The sequence below is a fragment of the Arvicanthis niloticus genome, chromosome 13 (assembly GCF_011762505.2).
Source record: "Arvicanthis niloticus isolate mArvNil1 chromosome 13, mArvNil1.pat.X, whole genome shotgun sequence".
Taxonomy (NCBI): Eukaryota; Metazoa; Chordata; class Mammalia; order Rodentia; family Muridae; genus Arvicanthis; species Arvicanthis niloticus.
Genome location: NC_047670.1, coordinates 72740721 through 72767893, shown reverse-complemented (window position 1 = coordinate 72767893; position 27173 = coordinate 72740721). Strand labels below are relative to the sequence as shown.

Here is a 27173-nt window from a genome sequence, read left to right as displayed (position 1 = left end):
CCTGCCTGACAACCACCAATGCAGAGGGAAGCAGAAATTAAGTTTATCGGATGTGACTCCCAGCACCAGCCAATTATGTTAAAGGCCATAGTGGCTTTCCAGTGAGATGCTTGCACATGTGCTCCCTGCTTGCTGCTTACTATAAAGCCTTGTTCCAGTGAAGACCCCCATACTCCGGAGACCCTTCCTCAAGCCTCCGGAAATCGAGACCACCCAAAGATCACAAGAAACCATACCTGGATGCAATCAGCAGAGGCTTTATTAGGGAAGTAAGCCGGCGGTCAAAACGACAAGCTCTTTAGCTCCAAGAGCAAGGTTTTGGCCTAGAGTGGTGGGTTAAAGGGTCTTTTATAGCATGGGGTGGGGGAAGGAAGGCATTTTCGAGTGCTTACACATGAATGGTTGCATTTTTGCGCGCTTATACATGAATGGTTGCATTTTCGCGCGGTTACACATGATTGGTTGCTTTACAAATTTTGGCACACTCATTCTTCTCAAAAATGTGGTTTTTACCATGCCATTGTGTCCTATCCTGCCATTTACCAACTATTTCAGATTAACTATCTTTGCTTTTTCCTGCTATAGCCCCACCTAGGTGGCAGCATCTTTTATCTGTGGTCAGGAATGTGTCTTCCTGCCTTGGGCGAGGCTTGAGGAATGTAATCCAGCAAGTGTCCTTCACCTGGAATGTGAAAGCTTGAAATCTTATTTTCAGTTCCGCGTTCTGTAAGGCGAAAAATCTACACATATTTCATAAAATGGCCTTTATAATTTTTCACTCTATACCAGTAGACATTCAGAGCTTCACCACCACCAAAACCATCCTGCGTGATGGCGGGACATTGGAGAGGCCCAAGGTAGCTGGAATAGAACAATAGACCCTGCTGTGAGCTGCATCAGAGCGGCTCCTGTCTGTTTTTGGGGGGATCGATAACATTTCCCAGGCACTACACTAGGGGGTCCAGTTCCCTCTCTGACCTCTGAGGTCACCAGGCATGCACACGGTACACAGCCATGTCTGAAGGTGAAGCACCTATACTCAGACAATTTAAAAAATAACAAAAATAATAATTCCCTTTGGGGGTGCGTTGGTCCTGTAGCACAGTGGTTATCAATCTTGGTGGTGGGTTGACCAATCCTTTCACAGGGGACAGATATCAGATACCCTGCATTTACATTATCTATGTTATTACTATCAGATATTACATCAGATTCATAACAGTAGGACAATTACAGTTATGAAGTAGCAACAAAATGATTTTATGGTTGGGGGTCCCACACATAAGGAAGTGGGTTAAAGGGTCGCAGCATTAGGAAGGTGAAACAGCTTAAGCTGTTTTGAGACACCTTGTGGTGTAACCCCGCTGGTCTGGGGCTTGTCATGTGGCCCGGGCGATCCCTAAGCTTACTTTTGTCTCTTTGTCTTAGCCTCTTGAGCCCTGGCACAAACTTCATTTCTGTTTCCTCTTAGTGAGAAATCTAGGTTTCCATTCCTCTTTCGTAATGGCCTTTTGTTATGGCTGTGTCTTCAAAATTTCCATCTACATATTTTTAACACTTAGAACATTCCAAGAACCTGAACAGAGCAGCTAGGAAGCCCCGTGCTTCCTGCCACATCTGCCAAGGAATGCAGAGGGTGACTTTTTGCTGTGGGCGACAGTGACCGCACCATCTGTCTCCAGCCTTTTCTCTCCTGACCTGTTCGTATTTCACAAGCGTGACTAAGTCCTTTGTGCGTCATCCTCTTTGCACATGCCTTCCCAATTTTAAACAGTAACAAAAGCAGAATCCCACCAGAGAGCTGGGACGCACCTGAGAGCTGCTTGGTCCTTGGGGCTGCCTGCTTCCGGTAGTCTCTCAGGAATGGTCTCACTGGGGCAAGCAGTCCAACAGCTGATTTGCTCCACCCCCAAGGCAGGGTGGCTTAGCATTGAGCTGGCAGGCAGAAGACTTGAGGTTCCTGGGGAGCCTTTGGTACCTAGTCTTGATAACAACTTGGAAATGCTGATTTTGACATCAGAGAAAGAACCACCATCATCAGTAACCCTGGCAAACAAAATTATGGGCAAGAAGGAAGGCCACTAGAACAAAAGTCCAGATAATGTCCGACCCAAATAACCTTCCTATCTGAGCTGCTACCAGGCCTACCCACAATCAGGGTGGGTCTTTCCACACCAGTCAGATCAACTTCTTCAGAACACTTCTTCAGGTGAGGCTCCCTATTCAGGTGATTGTAACCTGTGACAAGTTGACATTAAAACCAACCATAATATTTTTATTTTGTAAGTTCACAATTAACATCTACAATAATATGTAAACTCAACATTGGTGGATTTATATAGGGAGAAGAAAGTAATTAGATTAAATTTTGAATAAGAATTGAATTCTGGGCTGGACGGTGGTGGCACACGCCTTTAATCCCAGCACTTGGGAGGCAGAGGCAGCCGGATTTCTGAGTTCGAGGCCAGCCTGGTCTACAGAGTGAGTTCCAGGACAGCCAGGGCTACACAGAGAAACCCTGTCTCGAAAAACAAAAACAAAACAAAAAACAAAAACAAAAAAAGAATTGAGGCTGGAGAGATGGCTCAGAAGTTAAGAGCATTGGCTGCTTTTCCAGTAGTCCTGAGTTTAATTCCCAGCAACCACATGGTGGCTCACAACCATCTGTAATGAGATCTTTGCTCTCTTCTGGCATGCAAGCATACATGTAGGCAGAATATTATATACATAATAAATAAATAAATAAGTCTTAGAAAAAGATAATCTTAATTCTGTCAGTTAATGGTTGGATCGTTTTCTGAGTGAACCAAATTTCCTTCATCATGGGCACCGTTAGTCCCATCATTCAGGAGACAGAGGCAGGCAGATCTCTGAGTTCCAGGCAAACCTGCTTTACAGAGCAAGTTCCAAGACAGCCAGGACTTCACAGAGAAACCCTGTTTCAAAAGGAAAAAGAAAAAAAAAAAGTCTTTCATTATCTCTAAGGCCAGGAAGCCCCACTTAAATTTCTATTTGTGGTAAATAATCACAAAATAAGGGTGTCGGAAGCGTGTTCATAAGTCCAACTCAAGGACTGATTGTGCCTGTAGCTCAGAGACAGAGCACATACTAACCTGTGTGCACGCTAAGGGTCTATCCCCAGTGCATGCTAAGGGTCTATCTCCAGTGCATGCTAAGGGTTTATCCCCAGTGCTGGGGGAAGAGAGCAATGCAAGCCCATCCATGGAAGTACAGAATCTGCATTCTCAAGATAATGTGCTGAGAAGCCGAAGCTTACAAAATGGGAAACGAGAGAGAAACGAAAAGCTCTAAAGCTTGTGCTTTAGAGAATGAATTTATTAAGATCTCCGCCCCCCTTTTAAAGTAAAAAATAAAACAGACTTTGAGCAAGTCCCACCATGCTGTATTCCAGGCCAGGGAAATAGGGAAAGTATTCTTTCCTGGGCCAAAGTTGTCCGTTTCGGGAGCAGAGAACAACCACAGAATAAATGTGCTACAATCCTTATTTGGAAAGCAAGAGAAGGCCCAGGGGTGTTGCTTTCGACCTGGTTACTGAGTCTCTGGGACCGGCAGATAGTGAAGTGTCCTGCTGACTGTGGAGGAGGAAAAATTAGCCTTCATTATAACCTAGTCTTTAAAGCAAAGCTTACAGGTCCTGGGGCCACAGCATCAGGGATAACACTTGCTAATGAGCCAGGTGACAGCTGGGATGCATTTATTATGAGCAGATGCTGGCGAAATGTCAGAGCTGGTTAGTAAACACAACTCTACAATGCAGATAGTCTGAGAGCTAAAAGTGCGCCAGGCTTCCCATTGTAAACAGTTCCTCTAGGGACCACCGTTGATGTGCAGCACAGCACATGGGGTCGACAGGGACTGGAAACAGTCGGCTTCTGTGGACCTAGCCGTGGGGTGCTCCCCCAACCCCCAGACCTGACGCTGCTTGCATTGCAGATGCTGATGTTCGTGGGACCGACCGAGGCTGGCTGTTCAGAAACACCTAACTTTTTAAATGTGTTTACATTTCGGGTCTTAGCCATCCCTCCCCACAAAGGCTGCCAACCCTAAAGAGGAGTGATCTGTGTGTGCCAGCCAGTATTGGTTGCTTGGCAGACAAGATGATGAAATATGGGCAAAACACAACCCGACAGCGCCCCCGTGTGGTCTGAGTGGTATTCGGCGAAAGCCTGTTTTACAGAGAATCTGCCCCTGCACTGTCATGTGGGGTGGGGGACATTTGTTATATCGTGTTATCCTAGGAATATTTATGTAGTGTTACCCCAGGAATATTTATGTAGCCCTACTATTTGCTGCTGTTTGGAAACGGGGAATTTGGTGTCCTGGGAAAGGCCCAAGGTGGTCACTTCGTACCATTATACTGATATCTATATAATTATACACCTCTGTTATCCTCTATCTATATCTTTTTTTTAATATTTTATTTATTTATTTTATATATATAATGAATACACTGTAGCTGTCTTCAGACACACCAGAAGAGGGCGCCAGATCCCATTACAGATGGTTGTGAGCCACCATGTGGTTGCTGGGAATTGAACTCAGGACCTCTGGAAGAACAAGCAGTGCTCTTAGCCGCTGAGCCATCTCTCCAGCCCCCTCTCTATCTATATCTTTATCTATGTCTTTGTCTATATCTATCTATATCTAATCTATATCTAATCTATATCTATCTGTCATTCTAAGATATATTTATCATTTATCTACCTATCTACATATCATTTATCTATTGATCTATCATCTATTATTCACCTATCTACCAATAATATCCACCTATCTCTACCATCTATCTGTCTGCCTATCTATCTATCTATAATCATGCTAGCTTCTGATTCTCCTATTTATTTATTTATTTATTTATTTATTTATTTATTCTGGGAACTTCCCTAAAAGCCATAGAGATGGATAAACAACTTCAAGGTTTTTATCTGGTTTGTCTGTACCAAAGAAGGGGTCATGTATTAGTCCCCTGACAACAGAGTCACAAGAGCCTTGAGACCAGTAAAAGATATGATAATACAAGGTATGGGCTCCTAAGAGATAGGTTCCCCAGAACCAAGTCCCCACAGGAAAGTGATTCATCCCCATCTGAGTCTGTTGCTCTGAAGAGACACCATGACCACAGCAAGTCTCATAAAGGAAAGCGTTTAACTGGGGCTGGCTTACAGTTCCAGAGTTTAATCAATTATTATCATGGTGGGGAGCATGGCGGCATGTAGGCAGACAGGATGCTGCAGAAGTCAAGAATTCTACATCTGGATCCAGAGGCAGCAGGAAGAGGGGGAACCACTGTGCCTGTTTGGGCCCATGAACCTCAACGCCCATCCCCAGTGACACACTTCTCCCAACAAGGGCACCTCAAAATCCTTTCAAATAGTGCCACTCCCTGGTGACCAAGTATTCAAAACCATGAGCCTATGAGGGCCATTCTTATTCAAAGCACGGTAACCCCAATAGTGAGTGGGCTGCACTTAGGGCTCTGTAGATGGTAGTCACCAGTGAGCCATCCCCGGTCCATGTGTGTACAAACTCAGGAGGTAGGCTGTCCTCGTTTGCTTTCTGTTGCTGTGATAAACCCCAGGACCAGAATCAACTATGGAAACGGTTTTACTTGACTTACAAGTGGCAGTTCATCATGGAGGAAAACCAAGGCGAGAGCTGAAGCAGAGAGTACAGAGGAACTCTGCCTCCTGGCTTGCACCCTATGGCTCGACCAGCCTGCTGAGGCCTGCCCAGGGGTGTCGCTGTGCACAGAAAGGAAACTGAGGCAGTTCACCTTCCAATCCTATACACACGTGGAATGGGAGGCCTGACTTATGTGTGCATATATGTATATGACCTATACATAAATGTCGTACACACAACGGAATAAGGGAGAAGACACAAAGAACCCTGCTCTGAGAAATGAAAAAGTTTCAGTATATAGTTTCTTTGCTGGGTTGTGAATTCCTCCAACAGCCAAACTTAGTGGCTTACAGCATCTGGTATTTTCTGGCTCTTGGGTCTGGCAGGTTGTGGTCTAAAGATCTGCCGCTACAGGGGGATCTGGGCTGAGATCAGGCCTGTGCCTCAGGTTTAGTTCTGGAGTATGGGGCTGTGTATGAGGCTACACCTCTTTTTCTGTGGCACATTCTCTTCTGTAATCATAGTTGAACAAAACTCAGACAAGGCTATGTAAACACATTTCTAGTTCCTCCTGGTATCACGTCTACTGACATTCTCTGCTGGTCAAAGCAAGTCATATGGCCAAAGCTTCATGTAATGCAGAAAATAGATTTTGTCCATTGCAGTGATGGGAAGATCACATGACAGAGGGAGGAGGTAGAGATTTAGGAATAATTTGTTCTATCTCTGTGAGAGATAGAGGTGCCAATCCTCTTGCCCCAGGCTCCCAAGTGCTAGGACTGTGGGTGTGTACAACCACACCCAGCAAGATTTGGCTACTTCCTCTTCCTCTTCCTCCTCTTCCTCCTCTTCCTCCTCTTCCTCCTCCTCCTCCTCCTCCTCCTCCTCCTCCTCCTCCTCCTCCTCCTCCTCCTCCTCCTCCTCCTCTTCTTAAGACAGGGTTTCTCTGTGTAGTTTTGGCTGTCCTGGAACTTTATCTGTAGACCAGGTTGTCCTTGAACTCATAGAGATCAACTTGCCTCTGCCTCCCAAGAACTGGGATTAAGAGCCTGTGCCATCACCGCCCGGCCATAAAGTTAGCTTCTAGCAGTGCTTTGTCAAATGTTAGAAGGATGTTCCAGGGGGTTAAATGGGAGTGTCATTCATATTCACTTCATATGTGTCTGCTGACAACAGAGGCCACTTTCCAGAGTGAAACGCAGATCTCCGAGTTTGAGGCCAGCCTGGTCTACAGGGTGAGTTCCAGCATAGGCAAGGCTACACAGAGAAACCCTGTCTCAAAACAAACAAACAAACAAACAAACAAACAGTATCCAATGCTCTTGGAGGGGGCTTTTTCAAGGGCTTCGGTCACTTCTCCGACTCTGCCCTTTGTAGCACACACCTTGTCTTCTAGGCTCCAGCTGCCTGTACTCCACTGATGGTGATGTTCTTGGTGGTCATCCCATGGTACTGGCATCTCCAAAACACTGCTATCTTCCTCTGTAACTAGGCTCCACCAATAGGGCTCTCTTCATGATGCCAACTCTCAACTCCTTTGCATGACCCCTTTAGTCCTTGGCCATCGATTGCAACTGAGGCTGCACCTTTACCAATGACCTTCCATGGCCTCTCACAGTGCCAAGCCTCAGCTGCTCTTCATGACCCCTTCAGTCTTCAAAACCAGTATCACCTGGGTGACTCTTACACATTACCAAGTCCAGCTGCAGCATGAGGTACAACCTTGGCTATCTTTGGAACACAGCCTCTTTGTGCTCTCAAAAAATACTTCCAAGGAGATTTTACCTCATTGATGCTGGTCTCTTCTTAATCACCACTAATTTCTTAGCTCCAGCTAACCAGCATCAATAGTCCCAGTAATGCAAAGGTTTCGCTTTAGTAGTTCTGGTATCTTGTTAATCCCAGCTGATTCTTCTGCCCCAGCTAACCAAAACCACAGAAGCTTCACAATCATAACAGCAACAGCCCTGATAAGTCTTTAATCTTCCCTCTGAAATTTCACAAGCCAGGTCTCCATCATTTGCACTGTTCTCAACATTATCTTCCAAACTCCTACAGAACGTCCCACAGAGCTCTTAATACCCAATGGCTCTTCTAGTCCAAAGTTCCAAAGTCCTTCCACAGTCCTCCTCAAACATGGTCAGGTTGTCACAGGAATGCCCCACTATGCTGGTACCAATTTGTCTTAGTCAGGATTTCTATTCCTTCACAAAACAAGTAAGAAGCAAGACCAAGAAGCAAGTTGGGGAGGAAAGGGTTAATTCAGCTTACACTTCCACATTGCTGTTCATCACAAAAGGAAGTCAGGACTGGAACTCACACAGAGCAGGAAGCAGGAGCTGATGCAGAGGCCATGGAGGGATGTTACTTACTGGCTTGCTTCCCCTGGCTTGCTCAGCTTGCTTTCTTATAGAACCCAGGACTACCAGCCCAGGGATGGCACCACCCACAATGGGCCCTCCCATCCTTGATCACTAATTGAGAAAATGCCTTACAGCTGGATCTCATGGAGGCATTTCCTCAAGGGAGGCTCCTTTCTCTGTGATAACTCCAGCCTGTGTCAAGTTGACGCACAAAACCAGCCAGTGCAGTTACCTGTTGTTGCCCTGTGTCATGGAGATCTCGCAGCTTTGGATCTGCAGGTCCAGCCCCTTCACACACTCCAGCAGTTCATAGATGGGGTGTATGTTGGGGTTGGCCAACTCAGAGCCCTGGATCTGGGTCTAGGTGGAAGCTGAGTTGCTCTGCCCATCAGCTCTCCTGCCCCTGTGCCACCAAGGCCAGCTTTCCTGCTTTCTCTAGGTGAAGGGTAGGGCCAGGTCTCCTGCCAGTAGCGGCTAGCAAGAGGCAGGACCAGCTCTCCTGCCCCTCTAGGGCTTAAGACTGGTTCACTGAGCCCTCACCACCGGTGCCGGCTCTGCAGTGCTGCTCAGGTAGGTGTGTATGTGTGTGTGTGTGTGTGTGTGTGTGTGTGTGCTCTGCACAGCCTTGAACATCAACATGTCCTTAGGTGGCAGCTAAGGCCAGGGATGTCTGTGTGGCCTTTGTGGTAACACAGAGGATGGACTTTGACACAGACCCCTGCTGTGCAAACACTCTTGATTGTGAGTAGGGCCATCTCTTAAAGACTTTTTCATTTCCTGATAGCACTATTGCCCAGGAACAAAGGCTTAAAATCATGGGCCATTGAAACATCCCAGATACAAACTACAGCAATAATAGTATTTCCTTCCTGGGGCTTTTGTGAATTAAGTGGAGTAGCACAAAGCACTGAACACAGTGCCAGACTTGAAGTGAGCTCCCTCCTCTACTTCACATTCTTCCTCCAAGAAGGTTTTTAGTAGCTGAGGTATCTGGGAGAAATAGCTCACAGGCTGTTCCGTCCTCAGGAATGCCGAAGGTCCGTTATTTGTATGCAATAGCCAACTACCTTCAAGGGATATCATGAAGTTATTCTCACTGTTAGAGAGATGACCAGACTGATTTTCTGTCTCATCTCAAATCTAGGATTTCCAGTTGGCCACTTGGTAGGGAGAGGAGATTAGAATAACAGCCAGTCTTGGAGAGGCCAGAGAGATAGATCAGAGTTTAAAAGCACTCACTGCTCCTCCAGAGGACTGAGATTTGGTTCCCAGCACCCATGTCAGGTGACTCACAACTGCCTGTGACAGACACCAGCTCCAGGAGAATGAATAACTCTGGCCTCTGCTGGCACCTGCACAAATGTGTACATACCAACCCCCTGCACCTACAACATAACTAGAAAAGAATAAAAATAAAAACTCCAGAACCCTAAATTACAGCAACTATAGAAAACAGTTTTGGAGAGATCAAGTGCTTGACATGGGGACTTTAGTCATCCAGGCTGTACCTTTCAAAGTACCTTCTTCATGGTAGACATTTTGTTTCTGAACATGACTTAAAGTCTATTTTCTCAATTCATTAATCCACATTTTTATTCCTTTTTCTGTATCTGGGCCAGGTCTTGATACAGATTCCTTAGCTGTGAGCAATCTTATCCTTGACTCTCACAGGAAAGAAGGCCTAATCTTTACATTGGGCATATGTTATGTGCATGGATATACAGGACTTGTAAAACCCTTTTGGAGAGAACAGCAGTCAATAACACTGCTTCCTGCATCAAAGTTCTTCTGACTTTTTGAAATGTGATGATCTTGACAGTGACATAGGGGACCCTGAGCAGAAGGTCATGGTGGTGTGAATGCTCCACTGTAGACAGCACCGTAAGGTTCTGAGAAGCCCCTACAGCTCAGACACAAGTATAACCTGAACAGGGGCATCGTGCTGTGTAGAGAGAATCTCTTATACTTATAAATATCACCTGTCAATAAAAAAGCCGATGGCCAATGAACTAAGGCAGAAAGTAGGAGGTGGGACACTGGCAGGAAGAGAGAGGATTCAGATTCTGGGTAATAGTGAGGGATAAAAGAGAGACTGGGTGAGAGCCACGAGAGATGTAAAACATCAGGTAGATAAACTCAGAGAGACGCTGAGGGAGATGCTGAGGAGACAGAAGGAAGAAGAGGGCTGGACTGAGGAGCAGTCACTAACCAAGTGGTAGACACAGAGTGTCTACTTCAAATTAAATTTATTTGAATGAGTCAAATAAATTTAAGAGCTACTCAGGGAATAAGTCAAAGATGGCCTAGGCATTCATTCATTCATTCATTCATTCATTATGTATACAGCATTCTGTCTGCATGTATGCCTGCAGGCCAGAAGAGAGCCTCAGATCTCATTATAGAACCCCAAATCTCACCATGTGGTTGCTGGGAATTGAACTCAGGACGTCTAAATGAGCAGCCGGTGCCCCTAGGCATTTATAAATAAATATTTATTCTCAGAGTCGTCACTCCAGGAGTCAGGGCTGGGAAAGGAAAACTTGGATTTAATATTTTATTTTTAACACTCCTGCCTTTGTTCCTTATCCTTCTGGACTCCCTGGGAGATGATTTGTTTTGGACGAAAGTTTCCACGTCAGCATAAGACAAGGACTCGCTGCGGTTGAGCCAAGAGGAAAGGGTTCATATGAAATCCTAAGGCTAGAGAGCCTGACCCAGCAAGAGAGGAAGAGGAAGTCAGGCTGGGAAAGGGATTGTTCATATCTAGGTCAAAGATCTGCCTCTGACCCTCATAGTATGTATGTGTGGGGTCAGGGTGCCCAGTCCCTCCCTCTTCCTCGGGGTCTGTTTCATCAGGGATTAAAGGAGACAAACTCTAGTCCCTGACCAGCAAGGGCAATGTCTTTGGTGGTGGTCTACGTGTAGTTCCCAGGTACTTCGATAACACACCTCCCATGGGATCATGTGTGAATGTGAAATGAATGTGGGGATCATGAAAAATTTGACTCTGAATGCAGGACAATAAAAGATTAATTCAAAATCAAGTGTGAATCCCAGGTGCTTCTGGTAGTGTATTCTTTGTTACATTCTTTGACTTAATATTGTGTTTTAAAAATCATTATGGCCAAGGGACGGAGAAATAGCTCAGCGGTTAAGAATGTTGGCTATTCTCACAGATGACGCATGTTGATACTCAGAATCCACGCAGAAGTTCAAAACCCCCTGGAACTTCAGTTCCAGGAGTTCCAGGCCCTCTTCTGGCCTCCTCTGGCCTCCTCTGGCCTCTTCTGGCCTCCTCTGGCCTCCTCTGGCCTCTTCTGGCCTCCTCTGGCCTCCTCTGGCCTCTTCTGGCCTCCTCTGGCCTCCTCTGGCCTCTTCTGGCCTCCTCTGGCCTCCTCTGGCCTCTTCTGGCCTCCTCTGGCCTCTGGCACTGTGCAAATGTGGAGATCAGAGGACAATGTTCAGGGGTTGGTTTGCTCCTTCTGCTGTATGGGGATTGACCTCAGATTTTATCAATTCAGGATAGGAATCAATTGCCTTTCCCCCTAGCCATCTTTCTGGCCCAAAGCCTGGTTTTGAATACACAGTGTGTGTGCGCAAAGCCATCAGGTCACACAGTACCACTGAGTACTGTCTGGCTCTGTTTGGCTCAGATTGGACTCATGTTGTCAACTGAAGTCCTTTTACTGTCTGTCTTAGTCAGGGTCTTATTGCTGTGAAGAGACACCGTGACCACAGCAACTCACACAAAGGAAAACATTTAATCGGGGCTGGCTTACAGTTCATAGGTTCAGTCCATTATCATCATTATCATCATGGTGGGAAGCATGGCTGTGTGCAGGCAGACATGCCCCCTCCTTACAAACGTTTTTATTACTCACTGAGATCAATTAGTGCTGCTGACACGCACACGGGAGGACGGTCCATGAGACCTACCAATAGACGCATCACTGACCAAAAATGACTGTCTCATTTAGACGCAGGAACTACGCATGGCTCTTCATCTAGGGGCGGGACTTCCAATTCTGCTCCACCTTGCTCCTGCAGTCCCATGGTGTCCATTAAATGTGTCTTCCACTGTGGCCCATGGACATGTTTATCTTATTTTGAGACATTTTGTGAGTCTTTTAAATGTTGTCATCCTGCATCTTTTCAGTCACTGCTTTTTGTGTGTTGTTCCAGGGACATCTAGAGACAGAGCATAAGTGGGCAGAAGTCCCAGCAGTAGTCTTTAGCAATCACAGAAAGAAACAATTAAAACTTTATTACATGGAGTCCAGCATTGTGATGCATGCCTTTAATTCCAGCACTCAGCAGAGAGAAAGGCAGAGAGGGGCAGAGGGGCAGAGGGGCAGAGGGGCAGAGGGGCAGAGGGGCAGAGGGGCAGAGGGGCAGAGGGGCAGAGGGGCAGAGGGGCAGAGGGGCAGAGGGGCAGAGAGGCAGAGGGGCAGAGGGGCAGAGAGGGGCAGAGGGGCAGAGAGGGGCAGAGGGGCAGAGGGGCAGAGGGGCAGAGGGGCAGAGGGGCAGAGGGGCAGAGGGGCAGAGGCAGGCAAATCTCTATGAGTTCAAGGCCAGCCTGGTCTACAAAGCAAGTTCTAGGACAACCAAGGGCTGTTATACAGAGAAACCTTGCTTAGAAACAAACAAACCTACAAACAAACAAAAATGAAAACAAAAAATGTTTATTACATGGGCTGGAGAGATGGCTCAGCGGTTAAGAGCACTGACTGCTCTTCCAGAGGTTCTGAGTTCAATTCCCAGTAACCGCATGGTGGCTCACAGCCATCTGTCATGGATCTAATGACCTCTTCTGTCCTATAGGCACGCATTCAAATAGAGACTCATATGTGTAAATAGGTAAATCTTTAAAAAAATTTATTAAATTTTAATTTGTGTGTGTATGAGTGTGCATGTGTGTGTGTGCATGTGTTTGCGTGTGTTTGTTGTATGTGTTTGTGCATGTGTGTGCATGTGGTGTGTGTGTGTGTGCATGTAGTGTGTTGTGTGCATGTGTTGTGTGTGTGGTGTGTGAGTGTATGTGTGTAGTGTGTGTGTTCGTAATGTGTGAGTGTGTGATGTATGTGTGTGCATGTGTATGCATGTGTTTGTTGTATGTGTTTGTGCATGTGTGTGCATGTGGTGTGTGTGTGTGTGTGTATGTGTGTGGTGTGTGTGATGTGTGTGTGTAGGTGTGTGTGGTGTGTGTATGAAGTATGTGCATGCATGTGTGTGTGGTGTGTTGAGTGTGTGTATATGTGTGTACATGTGTGTGTGCAGTGTTGTGTGAAGATCAAAGGGAAGGCCGAGGAGTCAGTTCTCTCCTTCTGCCTTGTGGGTCCCTGTGATTGCACTTGGATCTTCAGGCTGTTCCACCTGTTGAACCATTTCAGCAGCCGTCCCCACCACCAATTTCTAACACATTCCACACAAACCTGTGTGCTTCCTTCTCATGAGGAAAACAACCACATGGTCAAGCAGAAGAATCAAGGTTCCTAAACCTTCGCTCTTGTCCTGTCTTTTCCTGTGTGTTTCCATTTCTCTCTACATTCTCTGCTCTCTCTCACCATCCCTGTCCTTCTCTGTGTGTCCCTGTCCCGTGTGTCCCTGTTCTGTGTCTCTCTTACATCTTTATTTCTCCTTTCTGACCCTTGGTTCTAGGGTTTGACCTCTAGTCAGGTCCGGTTTCTGGTGTGACCCATCATTTTCCTGATGTCACCTCAGTCTGTTCATTCCGAGCAACAGGAGGGGATGGTCGGACACCATGTTTTCATGCTGCAAGGACCTAGTCAAGGAAAGGACCCCTGTGATGCTCTCACTGAGTCTTCAGGTGATCTTGGAAGAAAGTCGTGGGCAGGAAAGAGTTAACATCTACTAGACAGTCTAATAATCTGCCCGGGAGAGCAGAGGAGGGGTTTAGTCGGCTCTTATTTATGTGGCTGACGGTAGCCGTGCACTTTGTTCTGATCCTGGGATCCAGGCTCCTGGGCTCTCAGTGACATTTACATGGGATAGAAACAGAGGTGTGGGCATAGTGTCATAGTGTGAGGGTACATTCTGAGGATGACACTGTACCCTTTGTCCCATGGATTTCTCTGTTCCTTTTACACGGTCCCTGTCCTCTTTCTAGGTGTCTTAGTTAAGGTTTTATTGCTGTGAACAGACACCATAACCAAGGCGAGTCTTATAAGAACAACATTTAATTGGGGCTGGCTTATAGGTTCAGAGGTTCAGTCCATTATCATCAAGGCAGGAACATGGCAGCATCCAGGTAGGCATGGTGCAGGAGGAGCTGAGAGTTCTACATCTTCATCTGATGGCTGTTAGCAGAATACTGACTTCCAGGCAGTTAGGATGAGAGTCTTAAAGCCCATACCCACAGTGACACACCTACTCCAACAGGGCCATACCTCCTAATAGTGCCACTCCCTGGGGTGAGCATATACAAACCATCACACTAGGACACTCACATACAACACAAGATTCCCCCCCGCCCCCTTTTTTTTGAGATAGGGTCTCACTATGTAGCAAGGTATCCTGGAATTTATTATGTAGACCAGGCTGGCCTAGATCTCACAGAGATCAGCCTGTCTCTGGTTGCTGGATTAGAGGTGTGGGCTACCACTACCCAACTGGATTTTCCTTTTGATCTTAATGCAAAGAATAAATACCACAGAGGGTTTTTTTCCCCCACATACTAAGCAACTGCTCTACCACTGACTGACATTCCCAGTCTTAACAGAGATATTTTGGGTATTTCCAAATACTTCTATTCAGCTAAGGTCTGACCCACTTCCCAAGCAGTCTTCTGGATGGAAGAATTTTCATTATTTTCCTTTCTTCTGCCCTGGCAGGGAGACTGTCTGTCCTAGATTCTCTATGTGCTCAGACGCCCTCAGATGCCCTCAGACACCCATAGACACCCCCAATGCCCTCAGACGCCCTCAGACACCTCCAATGCCCTCAGACTCCCGCAGATACCCGCAGACACCCACAGACACCCCCAATGCCCTCAGATGCTCTCAGACACCTGAAGACACTCCCAATGCCCTCAGACGCCCTCAGACACCCCCAATGCCCTCAGACACCCACAGACACCCGCAGACACCCCCAATGCCCTCAGACACCCACAGACACCTGCAGACACCCCCAATGCCCTCAGACACCCACAGACACCCGCAGACACCCCCAATGCCCTCAGACACCCCCAATGCCCTCAGACACCCACAGACACCCGCAGACACCCCCAATGCCCTCAGACACCCCCAATACCCTCAGACACCCTCATTTGCCCTTTCTCATACATTTCTTCCTTCTTATCCTTCCGTTCTATGTGTCCACATCTGGGAACATCTGTATTCCCCACTTTACTTGCTTGCTTTTGCTACTGAACCCCCCTCACCACTGGGCACGGTGCTCTCTTCCTACAGAGAGAATCAGTCCTGACGTTTATTAAGGACGGTCCTTTGGCCTGGGCCCCCTTTCTAGCCAGATTCTGCAGGTCTGACTTCTCAGAGTCTTTAGTTGTAGTTAATGACCTTTTTTTGGGACTGGGGCTTGAAGCTAGCACCTTGCGTGTGATTGGCAAGCACAGCCATCCAGCTGTACCCCAGCTCCCTGGCGAGAACAGTTATGTCAGATCATGTATCATACGAAGTGTTTCTGTGTTGGGGGTTTAACCAAGGGGTTCATACATGCTCGGCACCTGCTCTATCATTAAGACACACCTCAGACCGTTTTTGTCTGATTCTCCTTTATGAGACAGGGTTTCTTTGTTAAGCCCTGGCTGTCCTGGAACACACTGGGTAACATCAGGGTGGCCTTGAACTCAGAGATCCACCTGCCTCCAGAGTGCTGGGATTAAAGGTGTGCACCACCACTGCCTGGGAGACTGTTTTGCCTTTTTGTTTTTGAAGAGGTGCAGTTTTACTGTGTTGTCCAGTCTGCCCAAACCTCTGGGGCAAAGGGCACATGCTGCTTTCCTTAGCTTTTGCCACTCCTGAAGCCTTCAAAGGCTCTGACAGAGGCAGAGCTACTTCTGAGAGTCAGAGTTATCTTACTGGCTTTAACTTATCTGTCTTTCCCCATTTAATTGCCCCCTTCCCTCCTTCCTTTACTATTTATTGGTCCAACACCAATTACAAGGACTAACTGGGATTCCCCGTGCAGAGGCCTGATTGGTCTCCTGGGCTCTAGGCTTGAGTAGTTTGAGCTTTTGACTCTTCTATCTGGCCTGTATTTTCCAAGGCAAACCACTGTATGCAGCCACTGTGGCACCGCCAGGGACTTGGGCTCAGCAATTTAGTCCTTCATTTCTGAGACAGTGCTCGAAGCCTGGCAGGAAGTATTATCTTAATTCTGGCACACATTAACCCTTCCTTTCCTTTGCTTCCAACCTTAGGCCCGGAGGCCTTGGATTAAGAATCTGTAAGTAGAGGCTGGAGAGGTGGCTCAGCGGCTAAGAGCACTGCCTGCTCTTCCAGAGGACCTGAGTTGAGTTCTCAGAACCTACATGGTGTTAAAACTGATAATCATGAAAGACCAATTCCACAATTTTTGAACCAAATTTGAAGCAAGCTTTACTTGAATACTGGCCAGGTGGATGAGCTCTGGCCAGGACCGTTCCAGGCTTTGCAGGAGATGGTAATGAGTCACAGTTTGTTGAGACTTATAAAGGATGAGCCATAAGGCATTTCCTATGAGGTCCAATCAGGGGCACACTTGTATACTTTTATGTAGTCCCTGCCTGTGTACTTTTACGTAGTTTCTGCCTATGTACTTTCCACCCACATGTGACAAGCACATCTGGTTTGGATGGGTCAAACAAACACAGGACAAACAGAAACTTAGTCCTTTTTTTGTTGTTGTTGTTGTTGTTGTTTTTCAAGACAGGGTTTCTCTGTGTAGCCCTGGCTGTCCTGGAACTAGCTCTGTAGACCAGGCTGGCCTTGAACTCACAGAGACCCACTTGCCTCTGCCTGCTGAGTTCTGGGATTAAAGGTGTGTGCCGCCACCATTTGGTTAGGATTTATTCTTTTTTTTTTTTTTTTTTTTCCTTGGTTTTTTGAGACAGGGTTTCTCTGTGTAGCCCTGGCTGTCCTGGAGCTCACTCTGTAGACCAGGCTGGCCTTGAACTCAGAAATCCGCCTGCCTCTGCCTCCCAAGTGCTGGGATTAAAGGTGTGTGCCACCACTGCTAGGATTTATTCTTAACTGTCTTAACTGCAGACAGAACCTTTGATGTGCGAGGTCTGTTTTTCCTGGCTTGATCTCACAGTGACAGCTCACAGCTCTCTACAAATTTAGCTGCAAGGAATCCAACACTCTCTTCTGGTCTCCATGGTGCCAGGCAACAGGCATGCACACGTGGTGCACGGACACACATGCAGGCAAGACACCCATACATAAACAAAATAAAATAATAAAGAAACTGTAGGGCTGGAGAGATGGCTCAGTGGTTAAGAGCACTGACACACTGACTGTTCTTTCAGAGGTCCTGAGGTCAATTCCCAGCAACCACATGGTGGCTCACCACCATCTGTAATGGGACCTGATGTCCTCTTCTGGTGTGTCTGAAGACAGCGACAGTGTACTCATATACATAAAACTAAATAAATAAATCTTTAATAAATAAATAAATCTTAAAAAAAAGAAACTGTAAATATTCCCTATGGGGTTGCCACTCAGCTCCCTTTTGCATTTATTTTAGTATTAATTCATTCAAAATGAATGTTTATGAAATGTCCATGGGGCTGGAGAGATGGCTCAGCAGTTAAGAGCACTGACTGCTCTTCCATAGGTCCTGAGTTCAATTCCCAGCAACCACATGGTGGCTCACAGCCATCTGTAATGGAATCCGATGCCCTCTTCTGGTGTGTCTGAAGACAGTGACAATGTACTCATGCATAAATAAATAAATAAATAAATCTTAAAAAAAAGAGTAAATATTTGTTTAAAAAAAGAAACAAAGAAAGAAGCAGAGAAAGAAAGAAAGAAAGACAGAAAGAAAGGAAGTAAGGAAGGAAGGAAGGAAGAAAGAAAGAAAGAAAGAAAGAAAGAAAGAAAGAAAGAAATGTCCACACCGCTTAGGCCCAGTTAATAGCTGTCCTGGGCACCTCAGCGGGGGATGTTCTCAGAGGAGCCGCCTCCGGAGCCTATGCAGAGCCCATTTTACCTCTTGATTCTTGAGACTGTAGATGATGGGGTTGAGCATGGGTGTGAGCACTGTGTAGAGGACGGAGAAGGCCTTCCGGAGCAAGGGGGGCATGTGATCTGTTGGGGCCACGTAGACCACAATAAGGGTGCCGTAAAACACAGCAACCACACTGAGGTGGGAGGAGCAGGTGGAGAAGGCTTTCTGCCTCCCGCGGCCCGAGGGTATTCTCAGCACAGCCCTCAGGATGAAGACGTAGGAAGCGACGATCAACAGGAAGGGGGCGAGCGTGAGGCAGCCCGAGATGCTCACGCCAGCCCCCCACATGACCCACACCTCTCCACAGAACAGCCCTACAACCGGAGCAAAGTCACAGAAGTAGTGATCAATCACCCTGCGCCCGGGACAGAGGGACAGAGGGGCTGCCAAGGCCAGAGTGAAGGCAGAGAAGAAGAAGCCACTGAACCAAGCACCCGTGGCTAGGCAACCACAGCACCAGGTGCTCATGAGAACCGGGTAATGAAGGGGATGGCAAATGGCCAAGTAACGGTCATAGGACATGGCTGAGAGCATGAGACACTCTGCTGCGGCCAGAGAGGCAAACACGTAGAACTGGGCGAGGCAGCTGACCAATGAGATGACGTCCCCGCCTTCCAGGAAGCTCTGTAACAGCCGAGGCATGATGTTGGATGTATAGCCAATCTCCAGCAGGGAGAAATGGCAGAGGAAGAAGTACATGGGTGTGTGGAGGGTCCGACTGGAGGCCACAGCAAGCACAATGAGGATATTGCCACCAACCGTTGCCACATAGATGGCTAGAAAGAAGGCAAACGGGAGGAAGCCCAGGTGTTGCAGCTTCCCGAAGCCCACTAGGGTCAGCCAGGTGGTCTGGTTCTCATTCACACTACTCATGGAGATCTGAGCCCAGAAGAGAGGGAGACAGCCATTAGTGAGCTAGTGTAGCAGGGCCACACTCGATATCTGGCTTACTATTTACATATCTTAGCAAGTATCAGAGACAGGCTCTACTGTCTCCTGTTAGTTTAAAAGTTTAAAAGTTTAAAAAGTAAAACCCAGCGGTTTACACGAGTTATTCAAGATCTCTCTGATGGAATTACGGTTTGAGTCCATTTGGTTGGGTCCAAATCTCCTGCATAATATCCCCGTTCTATAGTGCTTTCCCCAAGCATCGTCTTGGGGGATGGAAACACACACACACACACACACACACACACACACACACACACACGCACACCACATGAGAGAGCTTCACAACAGCCAGCTATCTACCAGGTGATACTGGCTGGGTACCAATAGGAGACCCACACTTTTCTAGAAGGATGGGAATCCCTGCCATGGCAGATGAAGCCTTGTTCGGAAGTCGTGTGTGTTTCTGGAGTCAGCAACCCGTTTGAGACTATTTCTCTTTCTAGGAAGGTCAGACTTGGTGGGGTGGGGAGACAGCTCGATCGGCTTGTCGTTTGATCCCCAGCATCCATGTGAAAGAGAAGTGCATCTCTGCACAGCTGCAACCCCAGCACCAGGATCGGGGAGAGACCCTGCTTCCCAAAAATGGTGGAATGTGATTGAGGACGATCCCCAACATGTATCCCTGACTCCCACACACACAGGCACATGTGCACATGCACACATGCACACACGTGCACACACACACCCACACGCATGTACATACACACACGCACAGACACAGACATACACACAAGAAAGAGAGAAAGAAAGAAAGAAAGAAAGAAAGAGAAGGAAAGAGAGAAAGAGAGAAAGAGAGAAAGAGAGAAAGAGGGAAGGAAGACTTGGAAAACCAGAGAAACCACCTGAGTCATCTACTCCATGAGGTGCAGTTAGGTCCGAGTCGTCAGTCTAGAACCTGCTTCCCCGGGAAGCTATTTATTTATTTATTTATTTATTTATTTATTTATTTTTATGAATGTGAATACACTGTAGCTGTCTTCAGACACCAGAAGAGATCCCATTACAGATGGTTGTGAGGCACCATGTGGTTGCTGGGAATTAAACTCAGGACCTCTGGAAGAGCAGTCAGTGCTCTTAACCACTGAGCCATCTCTCCAGCCCTGGGAAGTTATTTCTTTTCCTGGACAAGGCTATTTACAAACTTTTTAAAGGCTCTGGTCGGTTGCCAGAGTTTAATTTTCTTATTTTTTGATTTCTCTGCTTTGTATTCCTCACACTGGTCAAATGCCAAGTTTATCTCACCCATCCCTGAGTGCTTTAGAGATCTCTGTCCTGGTGTCTTTTATTATGTGAAACCCTGGTGTTTATCCTCTTACTGCAGAACTAACACCAAGCAAGGAGGACTTTTGATTAGCTCCAGTGGAAGGAATACGGCACACGGACAAATGATTCTCTAGGTGGGATTCTGGCAAACGGCCAGGAGAAAGTATAGTCAGATGCTTGCAGCTAACCAGTGAATTGATGGGGGTTCCCAATGGAGGAGTTAGAGAGAAGACTGAGGAGCTGAAGGGGTTTGAGGCCCCATAGGGAGAGCAACAATACCAACCAACCAGAGCTCCCAGGGCCTAAACCACCAGCCTGGGAGCACATAGGGAGGGACCCATGGCTCCAGCTCTATATGTAGGGGAGGATGGCCTTGTCGGGCATCAGTGGGAGGGGAAGTCCTTGGTCTTGTGGGGGGAGGGTGGGGGGAAATGGGGATAGCATCTGAAATGTAAATAAATAAAATATCCAATTAAAAAAGTAAACAAGTTCCAGGACAGCCAAGGCTATACAGAGAAACCCTGTCTCGAAAAACCAAAAAAAAAAAAAAAAAAAAAAAAAGTAAACAAAACAAAACAAAACAAAAAACCAATCAATACTTGAGTCAGAGGAGGCAGTCATTTGAGACTAAGCATCACATCATAGCTCAGGCTGGCCCAGAACTGACTGTGTGGTTCAGGCTGGTGCTGGATTTCTGGTGATTCTTTTGTCTTAGCTTCTCAAATGCTGCAATTACAGCACCAGCCTCTATATCTGGTGGAAAAAGGCATTTAAACGGGTGATGAAGGACCTTTCCTAACCAAGGAAATATTGGAATTCTGCCACTCAGAGTTAGAGGTAGAGCTAAGATTGAGAGCAGATACAAAAGTCGAAGAGACAGACAGACAGACAGACAAACAGAGGTGGGGACAGGAAACTATCAAATCCAACTTGATATGGAGGCAACAGTTTTGAAGTTCAAAAATGGACAGCAGCAAGAGCACATGGCTTTTGTGTGCCCCCCCCCCCTTTCTTCTGTGCTGTTGACTTGCATCGTGCAGACACATGCAAATCTCGTGGGGGTGAAAAGACAGATCACATGGGACACTTTTCTACGAATCTGAACACATTTCTTATTTTACCTTCTGTGTAGTAACGGCTTCTAAAGGATCCAGGAAGGAACTCAAACAGGACACTTGATTTGCTGGAGAGTTGGAACAGACTAGGAAAACTGACCCAAGAACTGATCACAGACTCCTCAAGTCTGTACCCTGAACTAATGCTTTAGGTTAGTGATTTTCAACCTGTGGTTCAGGTCGAAGACCCTTGCACAGGAGTCACCTAAGAGCACCAAAAAGCACAGATGTTTACATTACAGTCCATAACAGTAGCAAAATTACAGATATAAAGTAGCAACAGAAATAATTTCATGGTTGGGGGTCACTATAACATGAGGACCTGTGTTAAAGGGTCACAGTGTCAGGAAGGTTGAGAACCACTGCTTTAGATAAAAAATTATTTTTTTTACTAATGCCTTTACCAACTAGTGAATGTTGGCCTTTGGTGAGATTATTGTATTTTTAATGTTGCTGTTTTAAAAGTTTTTATATATGTGCCTGATTATTTTGTGTGTGTGTGTGTGTGTGTGTGCATAAATATGCCTTGTGTGTGCCTAGTGCTCACTGAGATCAGAAGGGTCATAGAACCTTTGGAACTGGAGTTTTGGATTCTTGTAAAGCATTAAGTGGGTGTTAGGAATTGAAGCCAGGTCCTCTGCAAGAGCAACAGTTGCTCTTAACCCCTGAGACATATTTACAGACCCACCGTTGCTGTCTTATTTGAGACTTGGTTTTGCTATGTAGCTCACTATTGCCTGGAACTTACTGTATAGTGCAGGCTAGACTTACGCTCATGCTCCTTCCATCTCAGCCTCCCAAGTACTGGGGTTACAAGTGTGCAGCACCTTGTTAGTGTTGGGGATATTGTTTTTCTTTTCTCTTCTCTGTTTTCTTTTTGTTTTTTTGTTTTTCTTTTTGATCTTTTGAGACAGAGTCTCACTTTGTAACTTTGGCTGGCCTGAAACTCACCATGTATATACAGTCTGGTCTCAAACTCACAGAGATCCACCTGTCTTTGCCTCCTGAATGCCACCATACCTGGCCCTCCTGGTGAAGTTCTTAAATATATACCTTATAGAATAGTTGTTTTTTAAGGAATCATCAAGAGGCTGGGTGGTGGTGGTGGTGTATGCCTTTAATCCCAGCACTCAGGAGGCAGAGGCAGGTGGATTTCTGAGTTCAAGACTAGCCTGGTCAACAGAGTGAGTTCCAGGACAGCCAAGGATGCACAAAGAAACCCTGTCTCACTGCCACCCCCCACCAAAAAATCACCAAGAGGTTTGTAATGCTTGCCATGAGAAACCTTACATAATGTTATTTACTGAGATAGTAATTAAGTAGGTTAGAGAGAGCGCTAGAAAAGGACATATTAATTTTAGTAAAATAACATAGACTATGCAGAAGGTGTTTAAAACCGTGTACCCATGTTTTATCAGTAACTTCAGTAGACATGATTAATATGTAGGATTCAGAAAGGTTCAGATAATATGAAATAAAGGGCAACCAATGTTACAGGCAATAGAATCATAACTCAAAGAAACCTTGCAGTTTGAAACATGAAAAAAGGAGGTGACCAGAAGGATATTTAAGTGGACATGTTTGTCTTGATGATGGGTTTGAACAAGTACAGGAACAGTGAGAACAGATTTCGGAGTGGCTGTGTAAAGCAATGATTTTGGGGGAGAGACGGCTCAGGAGTTGAGAGCAAAACTCTTGCAGAGGACCCAAGGTAGGCTCAGAGCACCTATGTTGGGTGGCTCACAACTGCCTGAGCTCCAGCTCCAAGGGATCCAATAGTTCTGTGACCCTTGGAAATATTAAATCCCTTGGAGATGGAGTTCTAGGCAGTTGTGTGCGTAAACACACACACACACACAGAGTTAAAGATTGTCAGGGGCTGTTTGTTGATTATTATGAGTTAGGATGTGAGAAGGATTAAACATGAAGACTAAATGAAGGATGTAGAAATGTTCAACCAATGGAAGACCATAAAAGCTGCCCTCAGTTGATCAAGGTGCTCAAAAGAACTGGGGAGAGATTTAAGTCGACACACGCGCAGATATAGACTGAGACTTCTACCTAGGGTGCGGTGGGAGAAGTCTGAGCACCCACGTGTGTTGGGAACAACCACTGCTGTTTACAGAATTAGGACACAGAGGCAGAGTGGAGGGGATGGAGTTTCCATCTCTGGCCTTTACAAGTCTGTTGGCACAGATAGGCCTCATCCACTGAACTCTCATAGAAAAATACAGGAACTGAAGGCAGATGGCACGCTCCCTTCTCTGTCTATTTAGGTTGGGACAGAGCCAGGCTGCTCTGAGCAGAGAGCAATATTGGACCAGATGAACTCTAGATATTCAGACTCACTGAAGGATGGGCTGACCTGTTCTTCATGCTTGGAGGAGTCCACTGCTGCTCTCCTGGTTGTCTTTACCCTGGGACTCAATTCTTCTGCCAGCAGATAACCCCCAGGACTTCCTGCTTCTCTCTCATGAAGCCTCCACATCACAGACTCCCCGAGTCCCAGACGGGCTCACAGAAGACTGAGGTTCCTCTCTGTTCTGTGTGTGCTGCCACAGACACTGCTGTCCTTTATAGAGCAGTGGCATCCCTCCTGTCTGAAGGTTGGGGAAGCTCCTCCTCAGAGTAGAGATGGAGCCTGGTGCCAGCTGGAGCAGTTACTTCTGTGCCTTGGTTCTAGGGGATGCTTTAGCTCTCAAGGGACCGTTGTTTAGTGCAATAACCAGCTGTGTCTGAGCTCTGGAAAGACTGGCAAGACAGAATGGGGAGGCTGGTGGGATGGCTCAGTAGGTAAGGGTGCTCTACTCCAAGCCTGGCAATATGAGTTTATTCCTCAGAATCTACACAGTAGAAGGAGAGAATGAACTCCCACAAGTATCCTTTAACGTCCACACCAGTGCTATGGCACAAATATTTACACACACACACACACACACCACCACCACCACATGTATGCATACACACACACACACATACATACATACATACATACATATGGCATGAACATTTACACACACACAAACACACAACACCACATTTATACATGCATACATACATGCATGCATGCATACATACACAGGCATATACACAGAGGCAAACAGACAGACAGACAGATGAATGGATAAAGAGATTCACACAAAGGCACACATACAGACATACATACTCATAGACACATACACCCAGAGGTACATACAAACACACAGATACATATACACAGAGGCCCATGCACGATAGACAGATAGATAGATAGAGATAGTTAGATACACACACAGACACATACACACATAGGCACACATACAGACACATATACGCACAGTAAATAAGTGAAAAGCTAACAATTAAAGCCAATATGTATCAAATACTTTATGCCTCACAGGGCACACATTAACTTGTTCAGTGACAAATCAGTTCTCAGAATGAGCCTTAAGAAGAACTGTGAGCCTTAAGAGGAACTCCGCTCTTACACTTCTGGCATGGATCAGTATAGGTGTGCCCAGAAGGGCTGTGTTAACAGTCTGGCGTGGGTTAGGAACCCAGTACTTGTTTATCTTTTATCAGGGAAGATGGTAGGGGAAATGGCTACAGAATTCTGAAGACAACCTGTTCTGTTTAATTTGATAGATTAATATAAAAAGGAACCAAGTCAGGTTTCTTCAAAATCATGGAGTCAACAACACGTAGCTAAAGAATGAGATTTGTGAATAGGAAACCCAACTTCCTGTAGAACAGAGTCCCTGCCACTTGAGGAAGATCTGCATGAGGAGGAGGAGCCCTGCAGCTGGGGGCTGGGCTTCCTAAAAACAGATGGAGCTCTTTCTTCCTGGAAGCACTGTGCACGTAATCTCACGTTGGCAGAGGGCACAGAGCGACGGAAGGAGGTTGACCTGCATGTTTTCTCTAAGAATACAACACAAAGATGCAGGCCTTGGCTTCTGTGAGCAGCCCGAGGGAGACACGGGCTAGGGTATTTTCTGCAAAGAAAAGAAAAGAACACCAGTGTTTATTGACTTATAGTTTATGATAACAGTGATACAAAAATATCCAACTTGTGCCTAAGAGTGTGTTTTAATTTTAGCACGTGTTCTGAAATGTGTGAGTTTAAAGGATGAATGATCTCTATGTTGTTTTCAAGTGTCAAAACATGTTTCTGTATAAACTGTATTGTAACATCAGTTAACCCAATGAAAATTTATGGAATTCTTATGATCTACCAGTTGGTTTTTTCCCTAGGACTGAAGGCACAAAGCATAAAACAACACAAGATTTAGTAGAATATGTATTTACTACTTTACACCATTTATACTTTAATAAAGGGGCCATCTTTTTTTTTTTTATCAGATGTCTTTTTTCACTGAGATGCAGAACTCTCAATTATACACACATAGGCTAGCTCAACCTCATTTGGTCAGCTACTATTTCTCATCCCAACTTCTCATAAAAACCTCAGGAAAGGATGGAGAGAGTATACACACACACGCACACACGCATACACACACACACACAAACACACATATGTATCTATGTGTATATTGATTAATCAATATATATTGATCAGTAATATCAATATAATTATCTGTCTGTCTATTTATTATTTATCTATCTATCCATTCATCCATGTGCACTAAAACCAGAGAATAATATAATGATGCCAAAATGATCCTTTGCTGAGTCTTCTACACTAGATGCTAAGTCTTTTACAGAACTGTCTGATAGAGACTTAATCAGACTCCCAGGAGGTGGTTATTACCATTACCCTCAGTTTATATATGTCAGGAAGCTCTGTGTACAAAGTCAGGTCACGTCCATTGTCCAGAACCACGCAGTCAGCAAATGATGGAGACAGAGTTTACATCAGACGTCTCTGGTATGAGTTTTGTCTTTGGATAACGGAAGCAGGTAAATAGAAGACACCAAGCAAAAGATCAAAGCCATGACAGGTTGCCCTGTTAAAAATCAGTCCATGGACATTCTCTTCAGTCATGGGCTACCTCCTGATTATAAGCACTGTAGGAGACACACAGATGAGAAGAATCACAGAGACTGTATGTCACCTGACTTGTCTCCACTAGGGTGATTGCCAACGTGTTATCCTGGAAAAGTGTAACAAGGACATGTAATCGAGCAAAGGTCTCAGTCAGTCATCAACAGTCTCAACCCAGCACCCTTACCATAAGTCATCATGAACATGCACTTCCTGGTGAGCTCTGAAAGACATTCTAGTCACAAAACGAGCTTTCGGAAGGCTGCGTGAACTGTCACCTAAATTCAGAATGTGGTTGGAAGATATGAAGTAAAAATGAAGTATTGGCATGGAATGGTCCTAAGTCATCTTTCATGAAGAGAGTTAGACAGCCAGGGCAAACAGCTTTCAACACTAGCCTCAGATCATGGTAAAAAAGCATGTGTCACTGGGGCTGGAGAGATGGCTCAGCAGTTGAGAGCACTGATTGCTCTTCTAGAGGTCCTGAGTTCAATTCCCAGTAACCACACGGTGACTCACAACCATCTGTAATGGGTTCAGATGCCTTCTTCCGGTGTGTCTGAAAACCATGACAGTGTACTCACATACATAAAATAAAAATATAATCTTAAAAAAAAGCATGTGTCAGGAGTCCTACAAAAATTCCAAGCTAACAACTGTAGCAGT

General features: G+C 45.9%; 1 protein-coding gene across 1 annotated transcript; it reads right to left on the bottom strand.

Moving 5' to 3' along the window:
• Positions 1-16849: 16849 nt before the first annotated feature.
• LOC117718442 (olfactory receptor 11A1-like) lies at positions 16850-24176 on the bottom strand. The gene is made up of 2 exons (XM_076912020.1): positions 23889-24176; positions 16850-19073 (listed from the first exon to the last, which is right to left on the bottom strand). The coding sequence occupies exons 1-2, from the start codon at positions 24009-24011 to the stop codon at positions 18135-18137; spliced, it is 1062 nt and encodes a 353-aa protein (XP_076768135.1). The 5' UTR covers positions 24012-24176; the 3' UTR covers positions 16850-18134.
• Between the last annotated feature and the right edge of the window lie 2997 nt (positions 24177-27173).